The sequence below is a fragment of the Euwallacea fornicatus genome, chromosome 13 (genome assembly GCF_040115645.1).
Source record: "Euwallacea fornicatus isolate EFF26 chromosome 13, ASM4011564v1, whole genome shotgun sequence".
NCBI classification, from domain to species: Eukaryota; Metazoa; Arthropoda; class Insecta; order Coleoptera; family Curculionidae; genus Euwallacea; species Euwallacea fornicatus.
In genome coordinates, this window is record NC_089553.1 from 2,701,444 (window position 1) to 2,727,495 (window position 26,052).

A 26,052-nucleotide genomic window follows, 5' to 3' on the forward strand; every position below is an offset into this window, starting at 1 on the left:
CCGTTTATTAGTGACATTATTGACAGTTCGGCGGTGGGGGAACAGCTGACCGACGAAGATCCAAACATTTCAGACATCTTTGATTGCGTTTTTGGTGCGGCTTTTTGTTCGAAAATCCACTTTTAATTTTCAGTTTATGACAGAAAAGCGACCCTTATGCCCTAATCGTGTTCCTTTTCGATTCAGTTTTCAGTTTATTTTCGTTGAAATTGGAGAAAAGCCCTGTTATTTTCGCGGTGTGACGTCATTTGATTGCGTTTATTTGGTGAAGTGCGAGAACTCGGAAGGTATATAAGATTTATTTATCGTTTTCTTTTATTTTGAGACGTTTTGTTTTTGGGAAAATCGGTTCTTTACATCAGTGGTATTTGCCCGAAAGGTTGTTAAGTAACCCCAGCGTCCAACATTGAGGTTTTCTCTAAGTAATCTGTGAATTTCGACTTGATAACTCTAACGTCCTTGAGCAGGTTTTAACAATGTTGAAAATTATTTGTAAATAGGCGACATGCATAAAAAACTCAGTAAGTTATGTCCAAATATGCGGCCTATAAACACTCAATTACATAAGCTGAAATCTCAATTTGTGACCGTTTGGTGCAATAAGTTTAGGTACAGTTTTGGCATGCTTAATTTTCTCCACATTTGTTTTCTCTTGTGCAATATTTGATGACATTGAAAATTAATTATTGTACCTAAAATAGACGCCAGAGGAACCCATGCATTTAGGATAAACTTAGGAACCACATAAATATGTGTTACCAGAAAATTCTTGATCATAATATTTAGTAATTATGGATAATTATAACAAAATGTTTTGCATGTCTATAGTTTATGTGTCCATGTAATGGACCAGTAGGTAAAAGAATAATCTGTTTAATATCAACAAATTAGCACCTTTCATTGGATACTTGAGACAAAATTCCAAAATAGTAGGAGTGTTCTCTTGGGTTTATACAGCATATGCATAATGCATAAGAATTGCACTTAAAGTTGGAAAAATATTAACTTTCTACACTATATTACTAATACCTATGCCTCAATCTGTGTTAAGTACTGTATAAACTACAGCTTTGTTATGTTAAGACACACAGGAACAGGAACTATTCTCTCTAAAAGTAAAATTACAGTGGTTTCTTATCACTTATCGAGTTGATTATATAGAGTGTACCTGGTTTTATGATATTATATGCCAGTTTGATGTCATTTTCTGGGGATGATTCTTCTCAGAATACAGAATTGACCTCAAGAATGATCTAAATTCACCAGATAGACACTCATGAGAAACAACACTTTGAGTTCGTGATATAAAGTAGGTATTTCAGCAGATCTGTTGTTGAAACTAACAAGATCTAGTCAACTCAAATTCTGTTCATTTCCTAATACTCGACTGTCCAATAATGGGTAGTTTATAAAAGAACCACTTCCCTGCCACTAATTTAGTTCAAATATTTAAATGCTGTTTATACTGTTTTTTTTTTCAGACCAATTGAGTGTTCATTGACAGCTGTCAAAAAATAGGACTGACTGGTCTTTGATTGTAAACTTAGGTTTAACTCTCGATTCCAAATTCACCTTTTTTTGTTTTTTTTGCATTGCTTGAAACTTAAATTTCTTATTTGACATTTTATTAGTTAAAAATTATAATCTAAGGCACTATGAAGCTATTTTCGTCTTGCTTATCAAAACACTACACACAAAATCAATATTAGATATACCTTCAAAAAACTCTTTTGTTCCTTAATAATAACATGTAATCAATGTGTGCTGACCCAGTTAGTAATGTTTATACCTTAAAAACTTATTAAATAACTTTTCTTTGCATTAGTTCACTTTTTCCACAGCTCCTGCATCATGCAAATGTAGAACTCAACAATGAACTCAATTCAAAGCAGTTTTCTGAAGCCTCACACCTTCTTTCTTTCCAACCCTCCCTTTGTGGATTCCGCGCCAACGCAATCATCAACTACTGGAGATGCTCGAGGAGTTGTTATCAATGAGAAGAAAATTGGTGAGGTTTGGTCAAAGCACAACTTCGAACCCAACAGCAAAGTCAAGGTAGAAAACCTGACGATCCTGAACAATATTAAAACCACTTGGGGAGTGGTTAGTGATGAAGATAAAGAGCAAGTACATTTTGATGCGGGCATTGAAGAGGTTGCCAAGGAGATGAAGCTTGGAAGTAAGTTGGTGTTTTGGATTATTTAGTTGTGATTTTTGAGGTTTTTGGTTTGTTAAAGATCCGGGAGAAGAGCCCTCAGGGAGCCTTGATCAGGAAATTTCACCTTCGCATCACGCCCGTAGGCCTCCCAATGCCTTCCTTATATTTTGCAAAAAACACAGACCCATTGTCAGGCAAAGGTATCCAACCACAGAAAATAGGGGCGTGACCAAAATACTGGGCGAATGGTGGGCTTTATTGAGTATTGCAGAAAAACAGCCCTATAATGATTTGGCCAAAGAGGTATTTCTTAATATTCTAGTTCAAATACTAAGTATCTGAATTTTATTAACTTCTCAGTACAAAGATGCCTTCCTGTCAGCCAATCCAGGCTTCCGTTGGTATAAACTGCCGGCGCCTCCACTGCGCACGCTTGCAACCCGTCCTACAACCATTTCCAAACCTGTGGCAACCACAGTAACCAACAATACTTCTCCGATTTATTCCTCTGAATTATCCGAATTCACTCCTGGAAAATTGGCAGATGAGTCTCAGCTTGGTGGCCTCACTTCTCTAATGAATAACAACTACAACATATCAGAAAAAATCAAAGATTGTTGCAAAGTCGAAGACAATAATAACGAGTCTCCCATAAATGAAGATGCGAATAAAATCGAGGAAATGTTTTCCAGCCCTATTAATGTAAGTAAACCTTGCATACCTCCCAAACCCATCAAAAAGCGGCTTTACGAGCAGCACCAGGACGAGAAGAGCTGCGCCCGAAACATTTTTGAAGACAAGGAGGGCAATATCACTCAACAGGATTTACTCAATAAGGTGGTGGACGGGATCTTCGCTCATGACGAGTTGGAGCCTAAAGAACAGCAGAGAAAGAGCGATAGAGTCTGCAAGGGTAAACGTTACGAGCGATTTATGGTGGAGGGCAAATTGCTGGGCAATAAAAAGGAGTTAAAACTAACGCAACATCACAAGAGCAGTCGCATGGAATCGAAAATTGAGCAGGAATTGACCATGACTAAAGTTACTTACGAACCTCCTAGCTACAATTTGGAGAACACCATTAAGAGACTGGCGGAAAGGACTAATGTCAAGCTTGACTGTGATGACGAGGTGAAATCAAAGGTTCGTTTTCCAGGTTTATGTGATAAGATATATATTTTGTGGGTTGTCCTTTATCATTGAGTAAAAAAGATATTTCTTCTAAACTACTTGCGGTGTGTGGAATTATCGTGCTGGCAAAGTTATCGTACAGGAGTTTGGACAACTGGGCTTTCTAGTAGGTTATCAATATCAATTTGAGCATAGCGAGCACAGTGACTCTATTCAGGACAGTGACGCACATTATATGGAACTCTGACCATTAAGTGTGTGACGTTAAATATTTAGATTGTAAAAATAATTTGTATATTTTTTTTTTACACATAGAAGATCCGGTATATACAGTACTTTTTTCCTTGCAATGCCCATGGAGTTTTAGTGAATGCAAGCAAAAAGTAATTAGACGATTGATAAGTGCGAGGAAGACAGGATACCGTCGTTGACTCGCAAATAGTACGCCTTAATTCGAGAACGGATCATGTTACAAAAAGGGCTTATTTTTCAATTGATGCGTTCTTCAATACAATTTCTACCGTGGTGTTTGTAGAGGTAAGGCTTCATTAAAATTTATAAATTAATTTGCTCTCGAAAAACGCCTTCAAATTTGTATGTATGTGCGTAATTTGCGCCCTCCAAAACCAGTGTAGAACTACATCCATCCTTGGATTCAGACGTATTACTTACGAGTCAACCGATCGTTGATAATGGAAGGGGAAACAGTGGCCTGTCTCCCTCGCACTTATCAATCGCCTATTTACCTTTGGCTTACAGTGGAATTCCATGTGCAAAGTCGCGAAAAAGGTACTGTATATTATAATAACTTGTTCAGATTATATTGCTTTAAAAGAACAAATCCCAATATCCTCTATATTAACTTCTGTCAGTTTCAATGCAAAGTATGAGTATAATTCAATTATTATTTTTCTTCTCAGTACTTGTTTTGAATTATATCTGTTTTTAGAACGAACCTGACAACAACCAAGCAAAACCGTCGCACGTAAGCTTCAACCTGGATTTGCGGATAGACAACCTGCTCAGCCTTAGCTACGACGACTTTGTGCGCAGAAAGCGTGAGAGCAAAAAGCGAAAGCTAAAGATCAAGTCGGAAAACTCGCACAACAAACTGCAGAAATTGGACAACAACAACGTGCCATCGTCCAAAGTGATGGTCGCTGTCGGTTCCAAGAAACGGAAAAACAAACTCAGCATCACACATTTGAATCTGGAAAACGAACACAAGTCCGAGTCTGCACTGGATGGAGACAACGCCCTGCTGGGCCTGGCAACTTTAGCTATGGTGGCTGCAAGCACCGAGAAAATCACAGAGAATGTGAGTACGTAGGGTAGTAGAGTGAGGAGGGAGCATTCATTATTGTTTTAAGTTTTTGTTAATATGTGCATTCGTTATTGAAGTTTTTAGGGAGGTAGAAGCGGGGTACAGAAAGTTCACTTTTTCACATTGCGGGAAGCTCCTTATGTATATGGGCATTAATGATGGCTTTATGAGCTTTTACCTTCCCAAATTCTCTTACCAGAGGCCAAAAAAGATATAATTAGTCCTTGTTGAAACCGTAATATTGATAGTAATATAATTTATGCTTGTTGCGCCTTTTCAATAGTGAATTCTCAATTTACGATCATGTTGTTTAGTTTATAGATGCTTTAATAGTTGTTATTACCATCACCGACGCCTTTCTACCTAGATCGGACCAAATATACACACTGATTTGCGAGCAATAAAGAGGCTGCTTTTGCAGCTTGTTAAGTGCATCTTATAAATTAAAAGATGTTTGAAAAGGGTCGTTGTGAGGGAAACTCCCGATTAACTACGCTTGGGTATAGGAATTGAAAAAATCAAAAAGTATGTATATGTATCCGAAGAAATCTGATTAATTAACAAATGGTGATCATTAGAAAAAAAACTCGAGTAGGTGTTGAGATACCAGAGTCTTGGCTACATCTATCAGCTGTTATCCGTTTGTCAGATGTTCGATGATAAATCCTAAATGGCTTAATCAACGCGCTACGTTCTCACCGCCTGCTGCGAGTTTTTTCCAAATCATTACCCGTTAGTTTTAACACAAAGTTCTACCTATTTACGGGTTTTAAATGGAAAATATGATATTTAATGTTAAGCCCCCTAGTCAGATAGTCTTTTAAACGCTTTTGGGACTTCTCCCTCGATGAAAAGCTAAAGAACTATTTTAAGTGAAAACGGGAAGGACCGTAAAACAGTCAATTCAACTAAATTTCAGAATGTTTTATTTAATTTGTTGTTATTGCTGTGTTTTAAAATATGTAAATAATACTATTTACTTAGATGTTGTTTAAGTTTGTACCTAATGTCCACACAATAAGTATAAACACACATTCTAATCGTTAAAACCAAATAATGTTTATTTCGTATATCGTTAAGATGCCGCATCTTTATATTCTTTATTATGAAATACTTCATTAGAATCTAAGGCATATAGTTTTACTATTTTTTTACGTAGGTGATCTTTAGAATTTGCAGTAGAATACGAAATACATAGTGTGAATGTTTGGAAATCTGTGTGAAGGTTTTGATGGACCAAGTACTAGGTTTTTTTCTAGTCAAATCAATGTAATTAAGCATCTAAATAGTCTGCTGAGGAAGTTCGTTTTCCTGCGCTTTTTACACTCAAATTAATAAATTAGCAAAAAACATCAGTTTCTGGGGCATTAATGGCTGGTATGAATTTGTGTCAATTTAGCATATGTTTTAGAGAAGTTAAGGAATATCGACTGGCCATCGTAATGTATTACATGAGCATCCAGATTTGATAACGTCAATCTCGTGAGAGGTAGACCGAAGAGAAGAGAAATGATTTTTGTGTTGGCAGTGTAATTAGTGCGTAGGAGTTGCGTTGCACGATGAATTAAAGTAGAATATTTTTGGGAAACGGATTCCTTGGCAGGATCTATGTCGGCTGATAATGGAAATTGTGTACCATCATCTTGTAATTGGTTGCCATTTCATATACAAATTTAAAATTTAGGCCATTTTAACAAGATAACGTTTGAATGTTTCATCCGATTTTACTGCAACTGGCCTTAACTTTTCTTTAAAATGTGGGATGACCTGTATTTTTGGATATTGGAGTGGCAAAAAATTACTTGGGGACCCGCATTCTATTGTCACGTCAATCAGCATACACTGTGAGTAATAATTAGATTAAAAGTTTTAAGGGGCCATTCTTCGATTCAAAACTTTGGTCGCTGAGATTTAGTAGAGCAAATTTTTCTCTGAGTTACTTGGTAATTTCTTGGCATAAACCTAAGACTTCGCTGGAAAATCCATCACGGCTGAGGTTTTCCGAACCTCAAGGTTCCACAAGATTTCTTTGATTTCCACCACTGTAATCAGGTGGCTTAGGGTCCTATCTCCACATGTTCTGTATAGCTCGTTAAACCACCAAACATACAAGATTCATGACGTATATAGAATACCGGTAATAACTTTTTAAATAATTTTTCCATTAAAAAATGTTTCAAATAAAAGTTACAAGGCTAAATTCTTGCCAGTTTTTGATGACCTTGAACTTTTTTTTCTTGCTCCGTAACAACGAAATCCGCCTTGTGTTTTTCAAATGTGAATGTTTATTTGTGATTTGTGTTATGAAATCTACACTTATTTCCGTAAGCGGAGATATAAAATTTTATTAGGGCAACCAAGAAAAAAATTGTTTTCCTTCTTTTATTAAAAAAATTAAATTCAATCAGCAAAAGGTAAATAATAACAACACCCTGTCTATGTTTTAACGATTAACTAAATAGCATTCCAGAAATTCAAATTTTTAATTTAACGAAAAACAGTATCTATTTTTTACTTGGTGAAACGGATTGGCCAGCCTGACCACCTGGTTTAAATTCCTGCGACTTTTTCTTTTAAGGCTATTTAAAACATCAAGTTTATAAGGATCGGCCAAATAATGTAGATCACTTGAGGGCTGCTATCGTCGGTGAAATGCATTCGATCAGGCAAGACAAGTATGTTCAGGTGAGAAGATAATTCATACAAAGAATAGCACTGTGTTTGGATAATGACGAAAGACATTTTACGCAAATGCTTTGAACATTAAATAACAATTAATTCGTATAAGCAATAATTTGTTATTTTCCTTCTCTGATTAAATAATTTTTTTAAAATAAAATAAAGAAAAAATTTTTCGAATTTTTTCTTATCTAACCCTAATAAAATTTGATATGTCTCTATGTGCAAATAAGTGCAGATTCCATAAAACCGGACCTTTATGGGGCAAGAAAAAGCTCATGGTCATCAAAAAGTAACAACAAATTAGGCTGGTAACTTTTACGTGGAACATTTTTTGATCGAAAAATTATTTAAAAAGTCATTACCGTTATCTCATAAATATGACGAAACGTATACGTATATCATAGAAAAGTCAATCAGCTCAGTTATTTTGATGTGCAAAGGTGCTGCACCTTCTGGAAGCTGCTTTCACTGTGTGTCCATCAAGTACGAAAGGTGGGAGGTAGAGGCAGTCAAGTTAGCAAGGACGTAATCGAAGCTTTAACCAATTCACTTTCTCATGATAAATAGATGTTTAGTGGTACAGAAGAAACTGCCGTTATCGTCAGGATGATATCCAAAGGTGGAGTCGGTCATAAGTGTGTACTAAGCAAAAAATATTTTGAGTCGACGAATGGCCCCTTCGAACATTTAAATTTAATTGTAACTCATCTTGTATATTATGTTGTTCAAATATTGCTTCTCTTTATTCAGCTGTAATTCGAAAAAAATTTTATATGCAGCCATATCATAATTAATCTGTTTATGGAAGACCGCCTAAAGAAATATGAGTATTTGCCAGTACATTTTGTAAGTTTTTCCCCGAATTGCATCTGAAAATACTCTTAAGAAAAGATATCGATTGTTGAGATTTAATCGTCGATCTGATGCAAAACTGTACTTTTTTAACGATATAAATCTTCCTTAGAATTTAGAAAGTTGAAACAAAAATACAAATTAATAATAATAGTTGCCTAAAACCAAAAACAGCTTCGCCAATAAGAGAAAACAAATTATCAATTAAACCACAATTAGCTATTCGAAGTTAGGGCCTTAAAAACACTTGACCAAGTTGAAGTTAAATAAGTACTTGATTTTCTAAAAATAAAAACGCCTTATAGATTTTTAGATATTTACTTATTGTATTGTAAACGTTATTCATATTATTGAAATTTATATATCTACATAGTAGCGTATCAAAAGCACTTTTATATGAAAAGGGATTGGTTCAGGTTAGTACCTATCAATACGGGACATACTAAGAGTGTCCTAACTGTTATTGATGAATGTATAGAGTGATGCAAAGGAATGTGATAAATTCTGTTTTATTTTTCTACTACATAACACAGAAGGACATGTGGCTCTTTTCATTTGTAAAATTTATCTAGTGCCTTTTTATTTATTTACCTCCTTGATTAAGACATGTTAAGGACGTTGTTTCGCCTTTAGAGGTATAACTAACATTGATAATTCTATTATATTACAAATTTTAATAAAGTTTATTATAAAAGTTGTGTGTGATTGACAGGGGCGAGACGCACGAGGAGCTCGGGAGAGTCGGCCCGTCACGTCTCTAAACGGAGTTACATAAGAATTTCGAATAGCCCGATCCAGGGAACAGAAAACCATTACAATTCGTATGTTCCGTTGATCATGTTGTTTATCCATGACTCCGTGTCTCATTTTCGATAATATAAAAACAAGTTTACCGAGCCAAACATATGTATGTATATTCGTTGGAGAGCTTCACTTCAAGACACGCGTCCCTTTGAACTTTACCCAGCAGCACGCAAGTGTTGCCTCTCTCTACTCAAAAATAACAGTGAAAATTCCCAGACTGTCAAGAATATTTAAACACTTTCTTGACAATTGGGAGAATCATCATCTTTACTAGGCCAATTTTAGCAAAATGTATATTATACATTAATCATTCCAATATCGTACGTATTCAATCTGAATCAGTTTCTTTGCGAAATTCTATTTCTATTGTTAATGGACCAAGAGCACGCACCTCAATGAGATTGAGGGCTATTCAAGGGCGAGTAAATCGATTCTTGCCCATACAAACACCAGCGATGATATGAAGTATTTTGGCATTATTTTACACCAACACCGCCTTCCTAAACAAAAAAAAACTGAAGAAACATTGAACATCCTTGTGTCGAATCAATATAATATAAAAAGCAACGGAATAACTCGGGGCGCAATATTTGCCTGGCAGTCACGATTCCGCTCGCCGCCTCTGATTGAAACCCATCGAGACTTGTAAGCCAATCGCAACGCTCCTTATGTCATGGCCGGCCAATTGCAGTGCCGCTCCATGACATAATATCTAAAAATAACCCGCGATTTATAAACTGAACCGCATATGTTTTAATTTGTTGTTTGTTTGAGTTGCTCCTTAGGTGCGGTCGCTCTGGGCGAAAATCTTACGCGGGATCTTCGTACATGAAATGAATAAGATTTATCAGGCCAATCGGGATCGAATTTCGGGCGAATTTGTTCTAAACCGCGACTGGAGAAGATTGCGGTGCGGACCCATTGGAAGGCGGAAATCCGGCTGTTGTTGCCAGCAAAAGACTCTTCACAGGTGGATTGCCAAAAGGTAAATAATGTTTGGTGGATTGTGGCATCGTTGAGTTTTATGACAAAATGGTAATTTTCGCCGAAAGCTCTGCAGCATAGTACATTTAAGTTTATGATAACAATCAAGTCAGTACCCCGGTCTTTACGCGAAAACTCCCCAACCCTATTTTGTAATAGTCCAATTAAAGTCGAAAAATTCTCAAAAACCTCTTAGAAGAATATTAGCATTGGTGGGTTGTGTTCAGAGCATACTTTTAATTAGATTCGTTTGCTTACACGCGCATAGTAAAAAGAAAATCGCTATTTTTTGTCTTTATCCATCACCTACGGTAAGAATGATGGGTGTATGATCAGGGAGCAGTTCTGGGAACATTGTTTATAGTGACAACGACACAGCACGAGCAATTTAAAATTTTAACAGTCAAAGCTAAAGCATTAAATTTAATTGAAACTCCCACTTCGACCCATTCTAATCGATCCCCAAAATCTAAAAATCGTTGTGTTCAAGAGGAAATTCACGACTTTTATTTATGGCCAGTGGCGAACACAAAAAACACATTTTCAGATGACTATCTCGCATAAAAAATGGTTCGGTGATTACATAAAAGATAAAAGTGTGGCGTTGTAAATATATCTCCTCCTGTCCTTGTTTTTCTATGTTTATAGCAGTTTCACACGGTCGATGGGTTTCCTGCAGTGGTACTCCTGGGACCCCGCTTCATCATTATTTATACATCCAAATTTAACAATCGGAAGATATTTGGTTCAAAAGGTGCTTATTTATCTTGTCAATACCGCAAGTCAACGACGAAGCGATACGAGTGGTGTAATACTAATTGTAATTGTAATACAATGCAACTACAAATCAAAGTGACAGACCGCTGATTGAGCCTTATTAATAAAACTGCTAGCAAAATTCTAAAGTGAAGCATTTTTCTAAAGTGAAGAACACAATAGAAAGGAGGTTGCTTTGAAGGTTTTATAGATCAATGTTGTGATTCTGTTAAAACCATTAAAAACACGGATTGCCTACTAATAAGGCAAGGACAGACTTTTTGTAACTAAAAGACTAAAAAAATATATGTTTGTGATCCAGATCCAAATCTTAAAGCATATTGGCACCGTTTTCAGCAATGGCGTATCTAGAAGTAGGTGGGAATTGGTGCAAAATATCGATCTGTCCACTATTGCTTATTATTATATATCGCTATATCTTATCAGTGCAAGGTATGTAGTAGCGTACGTAAATATGCAGTACGTCATTTGAGTATCACGAGGTTTTTAGAACTAACCAATTTTCGAAAAAAAATTTTAGGGTTGTCTTAAAGATTACATTTTGTACGCCACTGCTTTTATTATACAAAACCTTTACGGCACTCGGTGCGCATTTTATGTTTTTCGAAATTTTTAGACGCGATAATTTTCTCTTTGACTCTTGTCATGATTTTGAATTTCCCGTAGAACGACCCACATTATTTTAACCCTATTTACACAAAACTCGTAACCACAAAAATATCATTTCAGAAATGTTGAAAGATCACTATTTCTAAAAACTAGTGTCGTACTTGATTTCTCAGACTTTTCACCAATTTTTCAATTGCTCTAAAAGTTGACATTTGTATCATCAAATTGTGATTTTGCGCATCATTGTGCCCGCCGCTATTTTTCGCTCTGATTAAACTTGCTTCAATTCTCGAAAAACCTTCAAATTGTTTAGAATATTACCCACTTACTTTCTTAAACCCCCTCACGGCATTAAGTCGAATAAATTTCATATCGAAGTGACGTCACCTCGGCTAAAACAGTGGGAGAAAATTGTCTATCGTGTAGGGCAAAAATTGTTTTTACTTTAAAGATAGAAGTAATATCACTGATTCTTGTCTAGAGGAACTGAAGTAAACATATGGTCATATGTGTTGACCCTGAGCTGTGCCGGCATATAAACCACAATCACGTTTCCAACAAACAAATGGCACAAACCCGAAGTTTTCGCATAATTTATTTAGCGGACATAATGGTCGATATTGTTGTACCTCGACAATTCCTTAATGAATTTAAAAAGTTTGGCCCTGAATTAATGTTATTTAACGCCAGCAGTGGTTCGTTCGGTGAGTTAATGTACGTAGGTGGCGAAAATAAACTACACTTTTTATCTCGCCTATTTATTTACGCGAGTTAGAATACCAATTGTTGACGTTTTATCACATATTTTCCACGCTTTCGCAATCCGCTCGTCGGTACATTAATTAGGGACCAATTGATCTTAGGTGACATAAAAATCTTGGACGTAACGAACGAAAACTCAGGCTGAAGTAACCATAAAACGTCCTTTTTAATCGCTAATTTGCAAAGAATGAAGATGCTGCCCAACCTTGAAAATAGACTGGTTTGATCGCCCGACACAAACAATTATTTACAATCCTGCTTTGTCTATGTGCTGCGTTCCACTTTTTTCACTGAAAAAATCCTGCCTCGAATTAAAAGAAGTGCTCATACTGCACTCAAGGTTCTTCATCATTGTTGTTTTATGGCATTTTTCAGAATTTTGTTTCTCCTCAAGGTCGGCTCTGTTACCACCACTAATTGTGAGATGAGAAATAGGCTTCGGAACTAGTAGTGATGAATGCCACTTGTTCAAATATTTGTTGCATAAAACTGTTGATAGTGATTAGTTTGTTTGCCTAAAACGTTACTAGCTGGCTCAAAATTCCCGTCAAATTAGCACGTTCCTTCGGCAAAATGAGCTCAAACATGTAATTCAATGCGATGTAAAAGTCTTGAAAATCTCAGACCGCATGAATCCTAGAAGAAATGCCGATTGAGATAAAGCATGAAAAAAGCACTAACACTGTAACAATCATTCAGCATTGAAATGACGTAACCGTTTATGCAGAAAAACGCGAGTTACTGAGAATTACGAACCTCGGTTGTATAGGTACCTCGTAATGGATTACTCACTTGTTTGATTCAATTTGCATTTTGCTACTATATGACGTTTTACTAGTATATCCAGCGCATTGATGATGTCACGGATTTGTGTGCAGTACTCCAGGGAACTTGATCGAATCTTATACTTGCTAGAACCACTAACACACTTTTTACGCCTCTCCCCAGAGTACTTGCCACACTTTCTCGGTCACACCAACTGAAAGATTTATGTGACAGGTCATTTGAGCCCAATTAACATTTCAAAATTACATTTTTCTAATTTGTCCTCGGCCATATTTTAGTATCGGCCCAATTTATCGGACGTGTAACATTTGGCCTTAATAAGGAGGTACAAAAATCGCGTCTACACTTTACCGAAGAAATATTGCTTTATGGTCGTTGGAAAAGGTAAAAACAGCTCAAATATGTATGATAAGGTTCTGGCCTCAAAACACATATGTGTGTATGTATTTATTAGAATATAGTTACAGCTGCACCGCCGGTAAGGAATAATTACGAGGGCAGATTCGATGTTGAAAGCGGTTGGCACCTCACTTAGCTGAATCCGATTTTCTCGAATTATCGAGTCATTAGAAATTTACCTTTAAAATATCCGGCACGTGCGAACTTCCTCAAACCTCCCTCGTATCGCGTCAAAACGTGAATACTCGAATACGTGCGTTTACGTCATACAGTGGGGAGAACGCTCTCTTCGCCAGGACAGAAACTGTTTTTCTTTCAAATGTTTTAAAAGTAACAAATTAGTTGGAAAAAGTTTCAGCATGAAGGTCGCCCCATGTTTTGTTTGGACGATGGGCGGCTCGTGTGAATATTTTTACTTTTAGACGTTGGTTAATACAACAATCTGTTAAAAACCTACGGGATGCCTCGACTATATTAATGTTTGCTTAGTCGTTCTAACCACAAATACACGAAGCTTCCTTAAGTTTGGAATTATGAGATGCACGTTTAGCGAATTAATAATAACATTCAAGGTAAAATCGTTTACTATCACAGACATTATCGATTTAATACCCAAAAATGTAAAGTCATTTATATACGCCGCAAGAAACGAAACTGAGTGCCGAATGTTGGCCAAGCAAACGATAAAACTTTGAAATGGAATCATATTTGTTAATCCTGTGTGTAGAGTAGGTATTTGTCAGTAATCAGGTAAACAACGATCGCAAACCTTTTGGTTCCTAAACCCATTAACGGAGAACGTAAAAAGGCAATAAAAAAATAAAAACCGTTTCGGCCTTGAACGTAGACAATGGAGGGAACCCTGCTCTGAAATTAATGCAGCGTTGGCCTAATGGTTGGTACAAGGTCATTGCTATAATAAATGCGAGTTTTTGAGCCACCCGGTAATAATTGAGACAAACACACAAGTAGTAAACAATCATTACAAAAGTTCGATCATGACTTTATCTCTAATAAAATATTCGATACTTTTAAACGCCGCTTTATTTTCGAATTTGATCTCATGGCCAGTGGCAGCGTCAACGTTCCGCTCTCCCTCTATCATTCTCTGTACCCGCACGTAGCCAGGGCGCTTGTGGAATATGAAATTACGTACGCTCGAAGCAACAATTTATTCCTTGCATATTTTAAAAACAATACCCGCAAATTACGAAAAGAAAGGTGGAGCTTTAAGCCATAATAAACGGAGTCATATAATAATAGCTTAGGAAAAAAATTGCATTTAATTATTCCTAGTTTTCGAGTGCTATTAATAGAGCTTATGTGATTGATCTCCTGATCCATTAATGTAAGGGGAAAGGAGAAAAAGTACTCTATCGAGTGATGGAAATTTACATCGGTTTTGCTAGTTCGCAAAACTGAGCGTTTCAGAAACCGCTGAAGAGCTTTTCTTCGAAATCTGAGCACTAATATCTAGAGAACGCGTGGAGCAATCACCTTAATTAAACCAGCTCTTATTCCCTTTTAGTTGTGGACATACGGGGTCCCATTTATTTCTAATTTTGCGGTTTTGGAGGTGCGAAAGGTTTTCAAACTACATTTTTAAATCTTCAGGACCTCAACTGAGGTATCCGTAGTTAATATAAGATCCACGGCAATGGATTCGACAGGAAAACGGAACCCCAGAAGTTTAATCGTTTTCCTAAAAAGTTCACCATTCAATGTTTGAGCGCTGATGTATGTTTGGAACCCATGAACTTTCCAAACTATAGATATTGGAGCTCTCACAACCTCCAACACTAGACGAGAAAAAACACTTTCGGAACTCCTAAAATTTACTAAAAATCTCATTTCTCAAAGGTTGATTTAAAAATTCTGAATGTAATCGTTTTGACTTTAAGTCTGTGTAAACCTGGTTTGAATACTTTTTTTAGGTTCCGAGATGTGAGCATGTGGGTTGACTCTAATTCCTATTTTCGTGAGAACGGTCCTAAATTTAAGGTATAATGAAGTGGTTTTTAAAGGAGGAATTTTTAATGATCGTATAAAAACTACAATGAAGCCAAAAAAAGCAAATTTGCATATTGTTCATCTAACAACAATAATTATTATAATGCTTTTGCCGCCATTTCCGCAATTAGATTGATAAATTTAGCATTTATATCTTGCGAAGTTCCTGGACGTTTTATGAGTTGTTTTGCAGTCATCAATAAAGCAAATTATAATATACATTTTATGATCAAATCATAAATGTTCATGTTTGAACATGGAATTTTTATTCCCTTTCATACGTATAACCCTGTTCGCATGAAGCCTTTACATAACCCTATTTATCTTAATTTATCGGACGTTTTAATGGCCTCTTGTTATTATACGGGTCAGAAAACGTGCCTTCTTTTCTATATAGTTCCACGACCAAAAGTGGTTTGGCCCACATTCAAAACATGGAACTTATCGTGTGTTTACTGTTTCTTTGTAATTGTTATTATGTTTAGACTTCTGCGTTTGGTAAATGTTGCATAGAAAACATTTTCAGGGCGCCCTCGATGACACACATTCTCATTGGTTGATCCTTCCTAGAGTGGCACATATAATACGCGTATTTCATATGTATTTAAAAAAATATAAGTTTTGGTGAAAGTGGCAGTATCTGTGCCATTCTAAAAATGCCAATTTCATATGGTGGACGTTGAACCTCCGACGTCTTTAATGGCGGCCAGTGAACGGAGCAGCAAAATTTTTATGACCCATAACCAGAATTTGTTCGAGCTTAATTGCCAAAAATTAATTAGAGACTGTGCCTTAAATTATCATAGAAAAAAGTCCCATATCCATTGGCGTAGAAGACATAGATTTTACAGAGTTTAAATTTTTTTCATCCGGACCTAGTTGGAGCCGTTCCAAAACGACTTCTGATTGAAACGCCTTTCAAACAGGATTTATTTGTTTTGTCAATTTCAACGACAGCTAAATTAATAGTAAAAGCCCGAAAATACCGTGCAATATTGTCTATTATTAACCCCCACTTCTACATTTGATAGGCAAATTTTTAATCTGAGCCATGGTTGGTTGGAGTAAGTGTCAACAGCGTGTTTCCTCACGTTTAAATGAAATTTGTGGATTTCCTAATTTTATCTTTGAATTCCGAAAGTTTAAAATCATTCATTGATGCATGAATTTTTCTGCGTGCTGTGGGAATCAAACTGTTTATCATTGATAAGAGAATCGTGGTGGGGATTTGGTAGGAAACCCTGTGTGTTTGCATTGCGCTGGGAAAAGCCACGTTTTGAAGGAAAACGAATATTTGCCATATAATGTGAAATAATTGATGGGCTTACCTCTGGGGGTCGTAAACAAATGGAATAAATGTGTCATTTTACGATTCGCCGCAGTCGACAGTAACTTTCGTATTGTAGGCGGCACGATGTGCTATCGTTACTCAAAATCGAAACAAGCACGGCGCTACGTCTCTAATTATTGAAAAGAACACGTTTTGCCCGTAAAATTACTGTAACTACTGTAAGATTCCATAAGACTTATTTGGCAAAAAAAAACATAGTAAACTGTTCGATTTTGTTAATTGTCCCTTGCGGCGACGTTGCCGGATCTGCATAAAAACACCCGAACATTACCACTTGTTCGCAGAGCAGCGGTCTTCGATGCTTTTAATTACTTATCACATCCAGCAAATTCAAAATAAATTACTAACGTTAACATATGATGCTCATTAACATAAAATTTGCTTTTTTCGCTGATTGAAGTATTCCTGTTATTTATACATCCATTATCGAATACATCATTTTGTGATTAGCAGTACCACATACCTTTCCAATAAAGCCTTGTTTGGCCAATAACAAAAGATTAATTAGATACTACCTATTTCTTCACGTACTTGGTACCATCAATAAGCCTATTCAATATGCGAAGATGCGTAAAAATCTTGTACAGAAATTAGTCAGATTCGGCCTTCGTTCGGAAGGTTTCGGAAAAAATCCGTCTTAATGTATTCAAAAGCGATTAACATTTTTTTTCCTACAAAAGCAAACATTCGAATTAATGAACTTCATATATTAATAATTGTTGTTGTTATTTCTGCGGTGTAAAGTTTTGACCTTGTCTGCCGGTTTTGGTGTTTGATTTTGTGGGTACGAACTCAAATTTTCTAAAACTTTAAACACGTGTGCTTAACGACGATATCTCGACCAAACAAGTGTGCGCGACCGAAATGAGTTTTGCCCATTAACAATTTCCTGCTGCCCAATCCCGACCCACCCTGTATTTATCTCAATTAACGACCATTCAGTTGACCTAGAAAATTATTTGCTTATGCCATAATTTGTTATTGTCTCGATGAAGAGCTGACAATGATTATCTCTCGCATCGGGAGATGCATTGTAGCCTAGTGGGAACGAATCCTGCATTTCTGCCAAGATATGTTGGCTGGCACCTAATACAGAGATTATCACAATAAGCTTTGCTGCTATAACACGAAACGAATAAATATTTAGGAAGTTTCAGTTCTGAGTTCGACGATGAAATTTCATTGCTATCACTTGTGTCACAGAGACCGCCACGTATTTGCGAAATGGGCTAAGTCGATTGCTTATAAGATTTGAGGCCATTTGGTGATAAATTCGATGGTTCTTGACGCGGCCCCTCATCCCTCTAATCCCACTTTTGCAATTACGATAGCCTACATTAGATGATTTCCAATATTGGACTTTGCTGCACCATTTTTGTAAAGTTTATCGTAAATTACATCCAATCGAATTTCTAGATAGGTAAAATTTTATTTTACAGCGACTTAGATAACCCGTCATTAGCCTAATTCATTCATTTGATTAAACCCTTATCTGAGCTTCATAAACCGAATTAATCAAAGATTTGGCGATCAATAGGAAATGTATGATGTGATAAATTGATAATTTTTGCCTAATACACATAGACGCGGCGTAAGAAGCTTTATCGCTTCGATTTTGAGAATATTCACCACTGTGAGAGCAAATTGAATATAGACGTGCGATAACTGTCTAAATGCAATCACTCTATTATAAAAACACTGTTCTGTGCTATATTTTATAGGGAAGTAACAGTCATGGGCGATTGTATACTTATAACAGAGAACCACATGTAATAAACAAAGACGACTATATGCTTCGGGAACATCTTGATGTTCTGCGATGGGTGTCATAGTAATGCAATGGCAGTGGGGTGAATTACAAATTTTCCTGGGCAAAATTGCTTTTTATTTTTAAGTACGCAAGTGGAAAATGTAAGTAACAATCCAATAAATCATGTCCTGAGACAAAAATTTCAAAATGCCGCTATTATAATAGATGTTTGAACATCTGGTTCTCAAATGTTTATCCTGGCCTAAATCGTCACAGATGATGCCGCAACTGGACCAACAGCAACATTGATATAGGTATCAGTCAAACAAAATTAGATCTCTCATCCTTGTCTGCGTTTGGGATTAGAAATTGGAAGACAGACAAAAAGCTATGTTTTCCACATCTTAGCCTCGAATCTCGTAAAGTCTGAATGTTTTTGATGTTTGTTATGAATGTTTCGCAGATCAAATGGGTTTTTATTAATGTTTTGTTTGTAATAGTTGCTCAATTCCTGCAGTAATCAAAAAATTTGATTTAACATTAGTGCTGAATTTTAATTGCACTTATATTGCTTTCGAATAAAAACCAATGATGGTTTACCTTGATTGATTGTTAACTTGCCGTATTGTGCAAATAAGCAATCCTGTTGAACACCTCCATCAATTAATGTCCTTAACCTTAACTTAAATTTTTTTAAAATCTCCAGGTTAGTTTTATTTTCGACTTTGAACTTATTGATTAGGTTCAATAGGTCTACGTGATTTGCTACCCGACTAAAGTACTACTAGAATTTCCAAGAATTTTCTAAGTGTCTCCTTGTACATACTTATCTTCGATTATAGAGAGCACGTGATTAGGTAAATAACGTACTCTCAGTGAAATAAATAGAAACTGACATAGTTTTTTTTCCAAATTATTATAAGCCTTTATTGCTATATCACTCAAAATAACTATTAAATGCATTTTCACGGAAATCGTTTGAGTTTAATGGCAAGTTTTATTAACGTGTCTTAGGTGTATTTAGAATAATTGTTTATTGCTGCATAAGAATACGACATTATAATGTTTTATATTCTGTAACTGGTTTTCATTACCTTTCAGAGAATCTACTCATCACCACCATCACCACACACTCAGCTGCATCACCTCAAAAGAAATCCAGGCTTTAGCATAACGTAAAAAGAGCACTCTAAAAGCCTCTTTTTTTTTTAATACCTTCAACCAGTGATAAGAGACTTCTACTTGTACCTGCGCCTTAACTCTATAACAACTGCAATCTGTGATTATTTTTTATCGTTTAGTGAGGACTAATTCGAGTGATATTACCCTTAGTACTTTTTTTCGTAACAATGCACAACCTTAACGTTACCCTGGCTGCCACCGCGGCTTTGGCTGCTAACAGCCTCTTGGTGGAGAGTGGTGGTACCACCCCAAGAACACCGGAAATTCTCAACTCCCTAATTGCTATGACCAATCCCATGGACGGCTACCAATTCGGGGATGACGCCCCAAAGATTGTGAGTGCAGTACCGAGGGCTACTTCTTGTGCTAGTAGTGATTCCAATAGTTCCAGCAGTAGTCAGGTGAGTAGTTGTAGGTGATAGTTGTTATGGTTGAAAATGGTGAAATCAAAGCTCCCTTAATAAATCGGCACCTGCAAGTTCCAATGATACGCTTGCCGCACCGAAGAGAAGCAGTAAAGTGCATTTGTTCGGCTTTGTGTATCACTGCATCCGTTCGGTACGGTCAGTATAGTTCTGGTAATGTTGCAACAGAATTGCTAATAAAAGAGGCTAATCGCAGTTGCTGTATACTGGTTGAATAGCTTACTTGAATGACATACATATATACATATGTAGTAAGTTTGAGTATCATTGCCATTTTTAGTCAACTGTTAAGCCCAGAAAAGGGTTTAACGAATGGATAAAAATCCAGATTTATGAACTAAAATTCTATCCTTCTATCTTACTTTCACTAAAGCTGCCATTTAAGTGGTTCTGTTGCTATTTTTTTAGGTGGAATCTCCCGTGGGCAACAACCCCCCCTCGGTACAGCACACATGTTCTCAACTAATCAAAGCGGGCCTTAAACTGACCATCGAACAGAAACGAAAACAGACCCAAAGCGACTGCGATGATTTCTTGGATTTGGATTCAGTAAAACGTTTTAAGACGAACGATTGCAGCGAAAGTGAAGATGAGAGGATCAAGCAGGAGCCTCATGGAGTAAGTGTCCTCATAATATGTACTTAAAAAAGCCTTGTTACTCAGCGAGAGGAATGTGGGCGTAGTAGCGCAGTATATAAACAATAAAAATAAACAAACTTTCTAAAAGGAAACTGCCCCACTAATAAAACGTCTCCTATCGGTTCATAATTATCGCAGTTTATTAGCGATTTACCAGGCCAAAGTATGTTTTATATTAAATCTTCGTGGTAAATTGCCATAGGAGATGTGCGTTGGTATTTAGTAATTGGACATAACGGAGTTTCAGCCGAATAACAGCGGCATCTTATACCGCTTTTCTATGTTTGTGTGGTCGTTATTTCTGTAATCGAAACGATTGTAGAGAATTTCGAACCCAAATTCGATTGGTTCTGACTACAAAATGTCTTGAACTTCAATCAGGACTAGAGTTTGCCAGAGCCTGGGGCCAAAATATATCGAATTTCAGGCATATGTGTTGTTTCCGCTGGACCTTCGCCAACCCAGCACAATAAAACGCGAATAAATTAAAATTCGGAAACCTGTTTTGCATAATAAATCGCTGGATTTTTCATCTGGGCGTTTTGTCAGCGACGTGTAGTATGCTAATGCAAAGCAAATTAAATTCGGACAGCGTGCTCCTCCATCGTTACCGGGGATACATCGAAAATAAATTACTTTCGGAAGGAAATTCAATATATGAAAAATTTTATTAATAAATTTTATTATTAAATTCACTCGCCATATTATCAAGTTATTAAAGAAATTGCCGATGAATTTTTTTTTAAAACCAAATTGTCAAGAATATTTTTATAATGTTTAATTTTTTTATTTCCCCTCGTATTGTAAAATTTCTTGCGCAAACATACAAGTTAAACATTGTTTTTGTGGGACATGTAATGCCACTGTATATAAAATTGTTTGACGTTTATTTATTTTATATATTATTTAAATTCTCAACCGCCATCAGAGTCATTTTTAAGGTCGTTCGACCAGCGAAAAATCTTCTGGTCAATAAAATGCGCGTTGCATGAACACCGTATCGCACTTGTTTACATAATAAATGTTTGTGTTTTCGAAATAATAATAATTATTATTATCTGGCAGTAAATGGATGTGTAACCTTAATTCTCGCGAAACCAACGAAACCGTGTATATAAAGGCTGCTGCTGTCGCTCGTAAAACTAATAATGCAAATGGAAAATAATAATGGACGGAATGGGTGCCGCCGAGCGATAAAGCTGTTTTTGAAAAGCAAATAAAACTTTATGTCGCCGTCGAGAAAAAGAGATCATATCAAGTAACTACTAAACTCAATAATGGGGGACAATCGACAAAAGAGTTTCGGTTCAGAAAGTATACAGGATGTGTTAAATATTAAGTCATGAGTTCCATCGGGATTATGGAAACTGCAACGGTCGCAGTACCATATGTCAAAAAAAAAACAAGTTACACTTGCTTAATAACTTAATTTACAGTTTTCAGATAAAGTTTTTTTTAGTAGAGTCTTTCATTTCATTTATTGTTTGTTCATATCTTTACAGTTGACTCCTGAAGACGAAGAACGAAGACGACGTCGTCGGGAACGAAACAAAATTGCGGCCACTAAATGCCGTTTGAAGAAACGAGAGCGTACCGCCAATTTAATCCACGAATCGGAGACTTTGGAGTCTCAAAACATCGACCTGAAAAACCAGTTGCAAGAGCTTCGAAGTCAAGAACAAATGCTGCTGGACGTCCTCTCTGTCCACAGGTTGGATTTCCACTGTTTTCTGGCCTTTTAGAAGGGTTTATCGATTATTTTTAGGCCTCAATGCCAGCATAACATCGGACCTGCTACAAGAGAAAGCTTGCAGAACTTGCTACCTCCCGTGTCTTCCGTTATTGAGCAGCAGTCGTTTGGTAGACCTGCCAGGGCAAATTCACTGTATCGGAGTCAAGAAACTGAGGTAAGCTTAATTATAACTATCTAAAACCTATTCTACAAATATATTTATTGAAGGCATTCTCTGGCAACAGCAGTTCTATTGCAAACGACCAGCAGTTGACTTACAACAGATCCACCGTCAGCTATAATAAAGCGCCTTGTATAGTGGTAGAAGATATAGATGACTATGATAGTCACGAGTTTATTAATTTAGACGCCATTCATCCTTACTATCCAAGTTCTCCTTGTCACAACTACTCTTCCAGTCAAAACTATGGCAATAGTCAAGGGATGGACAATGGGTGTATGGCCTAACTTTGATGCTATACAACAATAAAAGCAACTGGATTGGCGGTAGTGTCTCTTCCAGTGTAGTACTGACATTCCAATGGGTTCATTTTCTTTTTCATCGGCTACTAAAATGTTACCTACACATCTCATACCATGAGTAATAAACCATCACAACTTGAGTTGAGTTGATAAAAAGCAGGAAGTGAAATTGAATTATGGAGTAATTAGGGGCTAAAAACGTGCTTATTTAAACGACACATTTACTTCATATACGTAATAAAATAATTTCAAGTAGACGAACTGAGCTACGTACCAAACCCTTATTGATATTTCTATCTTTAATAGTAACAGGGTCACAGGCATTCGAATGCAACTAAAAATGTTTTGTCTCTTTTGTAACTTGTCTTAAAATTGTTATAATTACGATATAAAAAAAATGGTGCATCGATTAAGAATAACAAACCGCAATTTGAAAAGATGCAAAATAAAATTTAATTAAAAATTTACAATTTGTGATTCAGCGTCTACCAGTATTATTTCTAAGTATGTTGATATCTCCATTGCTGATATACTCTTTTAATATTTTAAATTATCTACTTTATTCAAAAACAAGTGTTAAAGATAATCATATTTTCTTGATAAGTTCAATATAAAAAATATGTTGAATACTAGGATTGTTGTAAAAATGACTTAAAATTTAATTATTCTTGATTAATGGTAAATACGCAAGACGTTGTTTTGTAAAGAAAAAGTAGTTTACAATTATTTAAAACTAAGCATACCTACATATCAAGAAAGGAATAATATTTTCATGGCAGTTTGGTGAATGTCAATTTTGTATAATTTCCACACAAAACTGATTGCTGAAAATGTTATTCTTAGAAAAGAGATTATTGGTTTCTATAAGTCTGGAATAAATTGCGGAATGAAGCCCATTGGAGACATTTTTTTACCCCAAAAGTATCTATGAAGAAAGGTCACATTTAACACATGGTGAATATCATAATTGTATTAAGGACTTCGCCTATACCTACTTTCATAACTTAGCTCCTAATTACATCGCATTTCAATGTCCTGTAGCAAATTTGTGCTGATACGTATAGTTATTTATCTAAATTAAGTAGCCACATATAGAAAGCTCTTCCTTCTGCGTTTGGTCAGTATATATATTCTTCCTACTCTAAAAAGCTCCCTAAGGGTCGAGGTAAGTCATCTAAAAGTAAGTCATAAATTTGTAAGTCTTAGTAGTAAGTAGATATAGGTTTAGAACTGCCTTGGTGTAGTAATACGTTTAATTCGGAAATTCTGTGTAGGTAGGTAAAAGATTTACATGAGTCAAAAAAAACCTGAATATAAAATTTTACCCTTAGCACCATCCTACGACCCGTAACTCATTGAAAAGAACTTGTGTTCATATTTATTTCTAAAGTAAATGGTGTTTCTGAACGTTTTCCATCGAATTTATTCGTCAGATTTACCACCTACAATAATCAAAGGAAATGTCCATATACAATGTTAATCGTCCCTGACAATTTTATCTAGAACTACACGATCTAGAGTTATCTTCCAGGTTTTGACAGTGTATCTAACAGGATTTTATTAATTGCACATTTATCTAGTTATTAAGTCTGAAAGATCTGATTATTCAATGTTACTTTTTTGTATATTTTAATAATAGGTAGGTGATCTATACATCACAGTCTATGTATACAGTCACAATCCTGTATATTGTTATAACCAATAAACTGTCGGTATAGATAATATAAGCATTCCAGGGATAGTTATCTATAGATATTTTATATACTACTATCACAGTTTTTTAAATCATAGCTCTTCCATTTTTGTGTTTCTATTGCTTCTACAAGTTATTTACAATCCTATATATATATATATATATATATATATATGTATATATATATATATATATATAATCAGTCAGGAAAGCCAGATTTGCTATACTGCCATCATCCACCTTCATTTCTGTGTTACATCGCACTATTATTTATTTCTATTTAAAATACTTTTCTAGCACTTTTTAATTTGTTCGATAGGAGTAGTTGTTTGTACTTTTTTTTTATAATAATCTAATTATTATACGGTATAGTTATATATTTTTATAAAATGTGAGTCTTCGAAGGTTTCGGATGTTTTAGAATTGGAGCCGCTCATTTGAAATTTCATTTTCCTTGTATAATAATATCCGAAAGTCTTCAGTAATTTAAAGTAAGAAATATTTTCTATTTACCTTCATAAAATGGATTTTTTGGGTTGTTAATTTTGAGAAAATCGCATCTATACATTTAGTGGTATATTTATAGTCGCTTAGGCGGATTATTTTTGTAATAATTTGCGCTTTAAGAGAACATTTCATTTTGCTTTTTTCGTCGGAAACTGCAGTGGAATCCCTAAAGCTGCAATATTGTTATTTGAGTGAAATTTAAACGGCCGACATGATTTGCATATCGAGGCAACATATTGCAAGTTAGATAGACTAAATGCTTCAGTATATCCTAGCACAGCAGCAAAACTAAGTTATTTTATTGGTTGTAATAAGTAGAGGTGTCCTTGGCCAAGCCTTTTCAATGGTTAAAGTAATAATGTGTCATGGCACGGAATTTAAATTTCATCGATTTCTTTTTGCAGCTATTCGAAAAGACAGATTCGTGTAATTGAAGGGATTCAAATGGCATGGTCTTGGTATTATAATTAACATTATTCGAAACTGTCCCATTTTTTTTAACAGTAAAAATGGCGTTAGTTTTGCAAAATTAAAATCAAAAAGACAACTACTTAAAATTGTTACCATGTGATATGAGATGTTAGACATCTATAAAAGTATATATTTTTTTGTTTCTATTAACTTTTAAAACGTAGTTTTAAGGCTTTGTACACTTGAAAAATATTTCTTTCGCTGTGCCATCACCTTATTTTTATCTACATAATTTTTTTTAAATGTTTTTCTAATATGCTTTTTTAAGAAACCACCTAAATGCCTTAAAATATAAACGTTGTTCTTGTTTCAATTATATTAATATTACTTTAAAGCAGTTACCTGTAGCAAAACAATACGGGTCGCATTGAAACAGTTTTATAACGAAGAAATAGTAATAATTAAAATAGTGCCTTGGAAATATGTATGTATATCTACTCGCAGATCTAACAGCTTATTTTCAGAAAGAATTATTAAATAAAGATGATTTTATTTCAACTATCTTTTTCATCCCTGATAGAACAAAATAATTATATAATAA

General features: G+C 35.6%; 2 protein-coding genes and 2 long non-coding RNA genes across 9 annotated transcripts; 2 read left to right on the forward strand and 2 right to left on the reverse strand.

The window, feature by feature from the left end:
• Positions 1-52: 52 nt before the first annotated feature.
• LOC136342995 (HMG box transcription factor BBX) lies at positions 53-8,841 on the forward strand. 6 transcript variants are annotated; one of them, XR_010732728.1, is made up of 6 exons: positions 53-287; positions 1,842-2,179; positions 2,238-2,461; positions 2,519-3,301; positions 3,460-3,826; positions 3,920-4,051. XR_010732728.1 is itself a non-coding variant. In XM_066289338.1 (6 exons), exons 2-5 carry the CDS (start codon positions 1,873-1,875, stop codon positions 3,541-3,543), a joined length of 1,398 nt encoding a protein of 465 aa, XP_066145435.1. In that variant the 5' UTR covers positions 53-287; positions 1,842-1,872; the 3' UTR covers positions 3,544-3,545; positions 3,605-4,045. The 6 variants fall into 6 exon arrangements, 5 of the variants coding, with proteins under 5 accessions (XP_066145435.1, XP_066145436.1, XP_066145434.1 ...); XM_066289338.1 differs by having other exon boundaries at positions 3,460-3,545; positions 3,605-4,045; XM_066289339.1 differs by having other exon boundaries at positions 3,460-3,543; positions 3,608-4,045.
• On the reverse strand, positions 7,824-11,788 carry LOC136343040 (uncharacterized). The gene is made up of 3 exons (XR_010732735.1): positions 11,766-11,788; positions 11,647-11,713; positions 7,824-7,937 (listed from the first exon to the last, which is right to left on the reverse strand). It is a non-coding gene; the product is annotated as an uncharacterized lncRNA (long non-coding RNA).
• Atf3 (Activating transcription factor 3) lies at positions 9,652-26,009 on the forward strand. The gene is made up of 6 exons (XM_066289375.1): positions 9,652-9,936; positions 19,481-19,962; positions 20,395-20,604; positions 22,128-22,336; positions 22,391-22,532; positions 22,586-26,009. Exons 2-6 carry the CDS (start codon positions 19,729-19,731, stop codon positions 22,823-22,825), a joined length of 1,035 nt encoding a protein of 344 aa, XP_066145472.1. The 5' UTR covers positions 9,652-9,936; positions 19,481-19,728; the 3' UTR covers positions 22,826-26,009.
• On the reverse strand, positions 12,343-13,213 carry LOC136343038 (uncharacterized). The gene is made up of 3 exons (XR_010732733.1): positions 13,116-13,213; positions 12,876-13,062; positions 12,343-12,719 (listed from the first exon to the last, which is right to left on the reverse strand). It is a non-coding gene; the product is annotated as an uncharacterized lncRNA (long non-coding RNA).
• Positions 26,010-26,052: the final 43 nt, after the last annotated feature.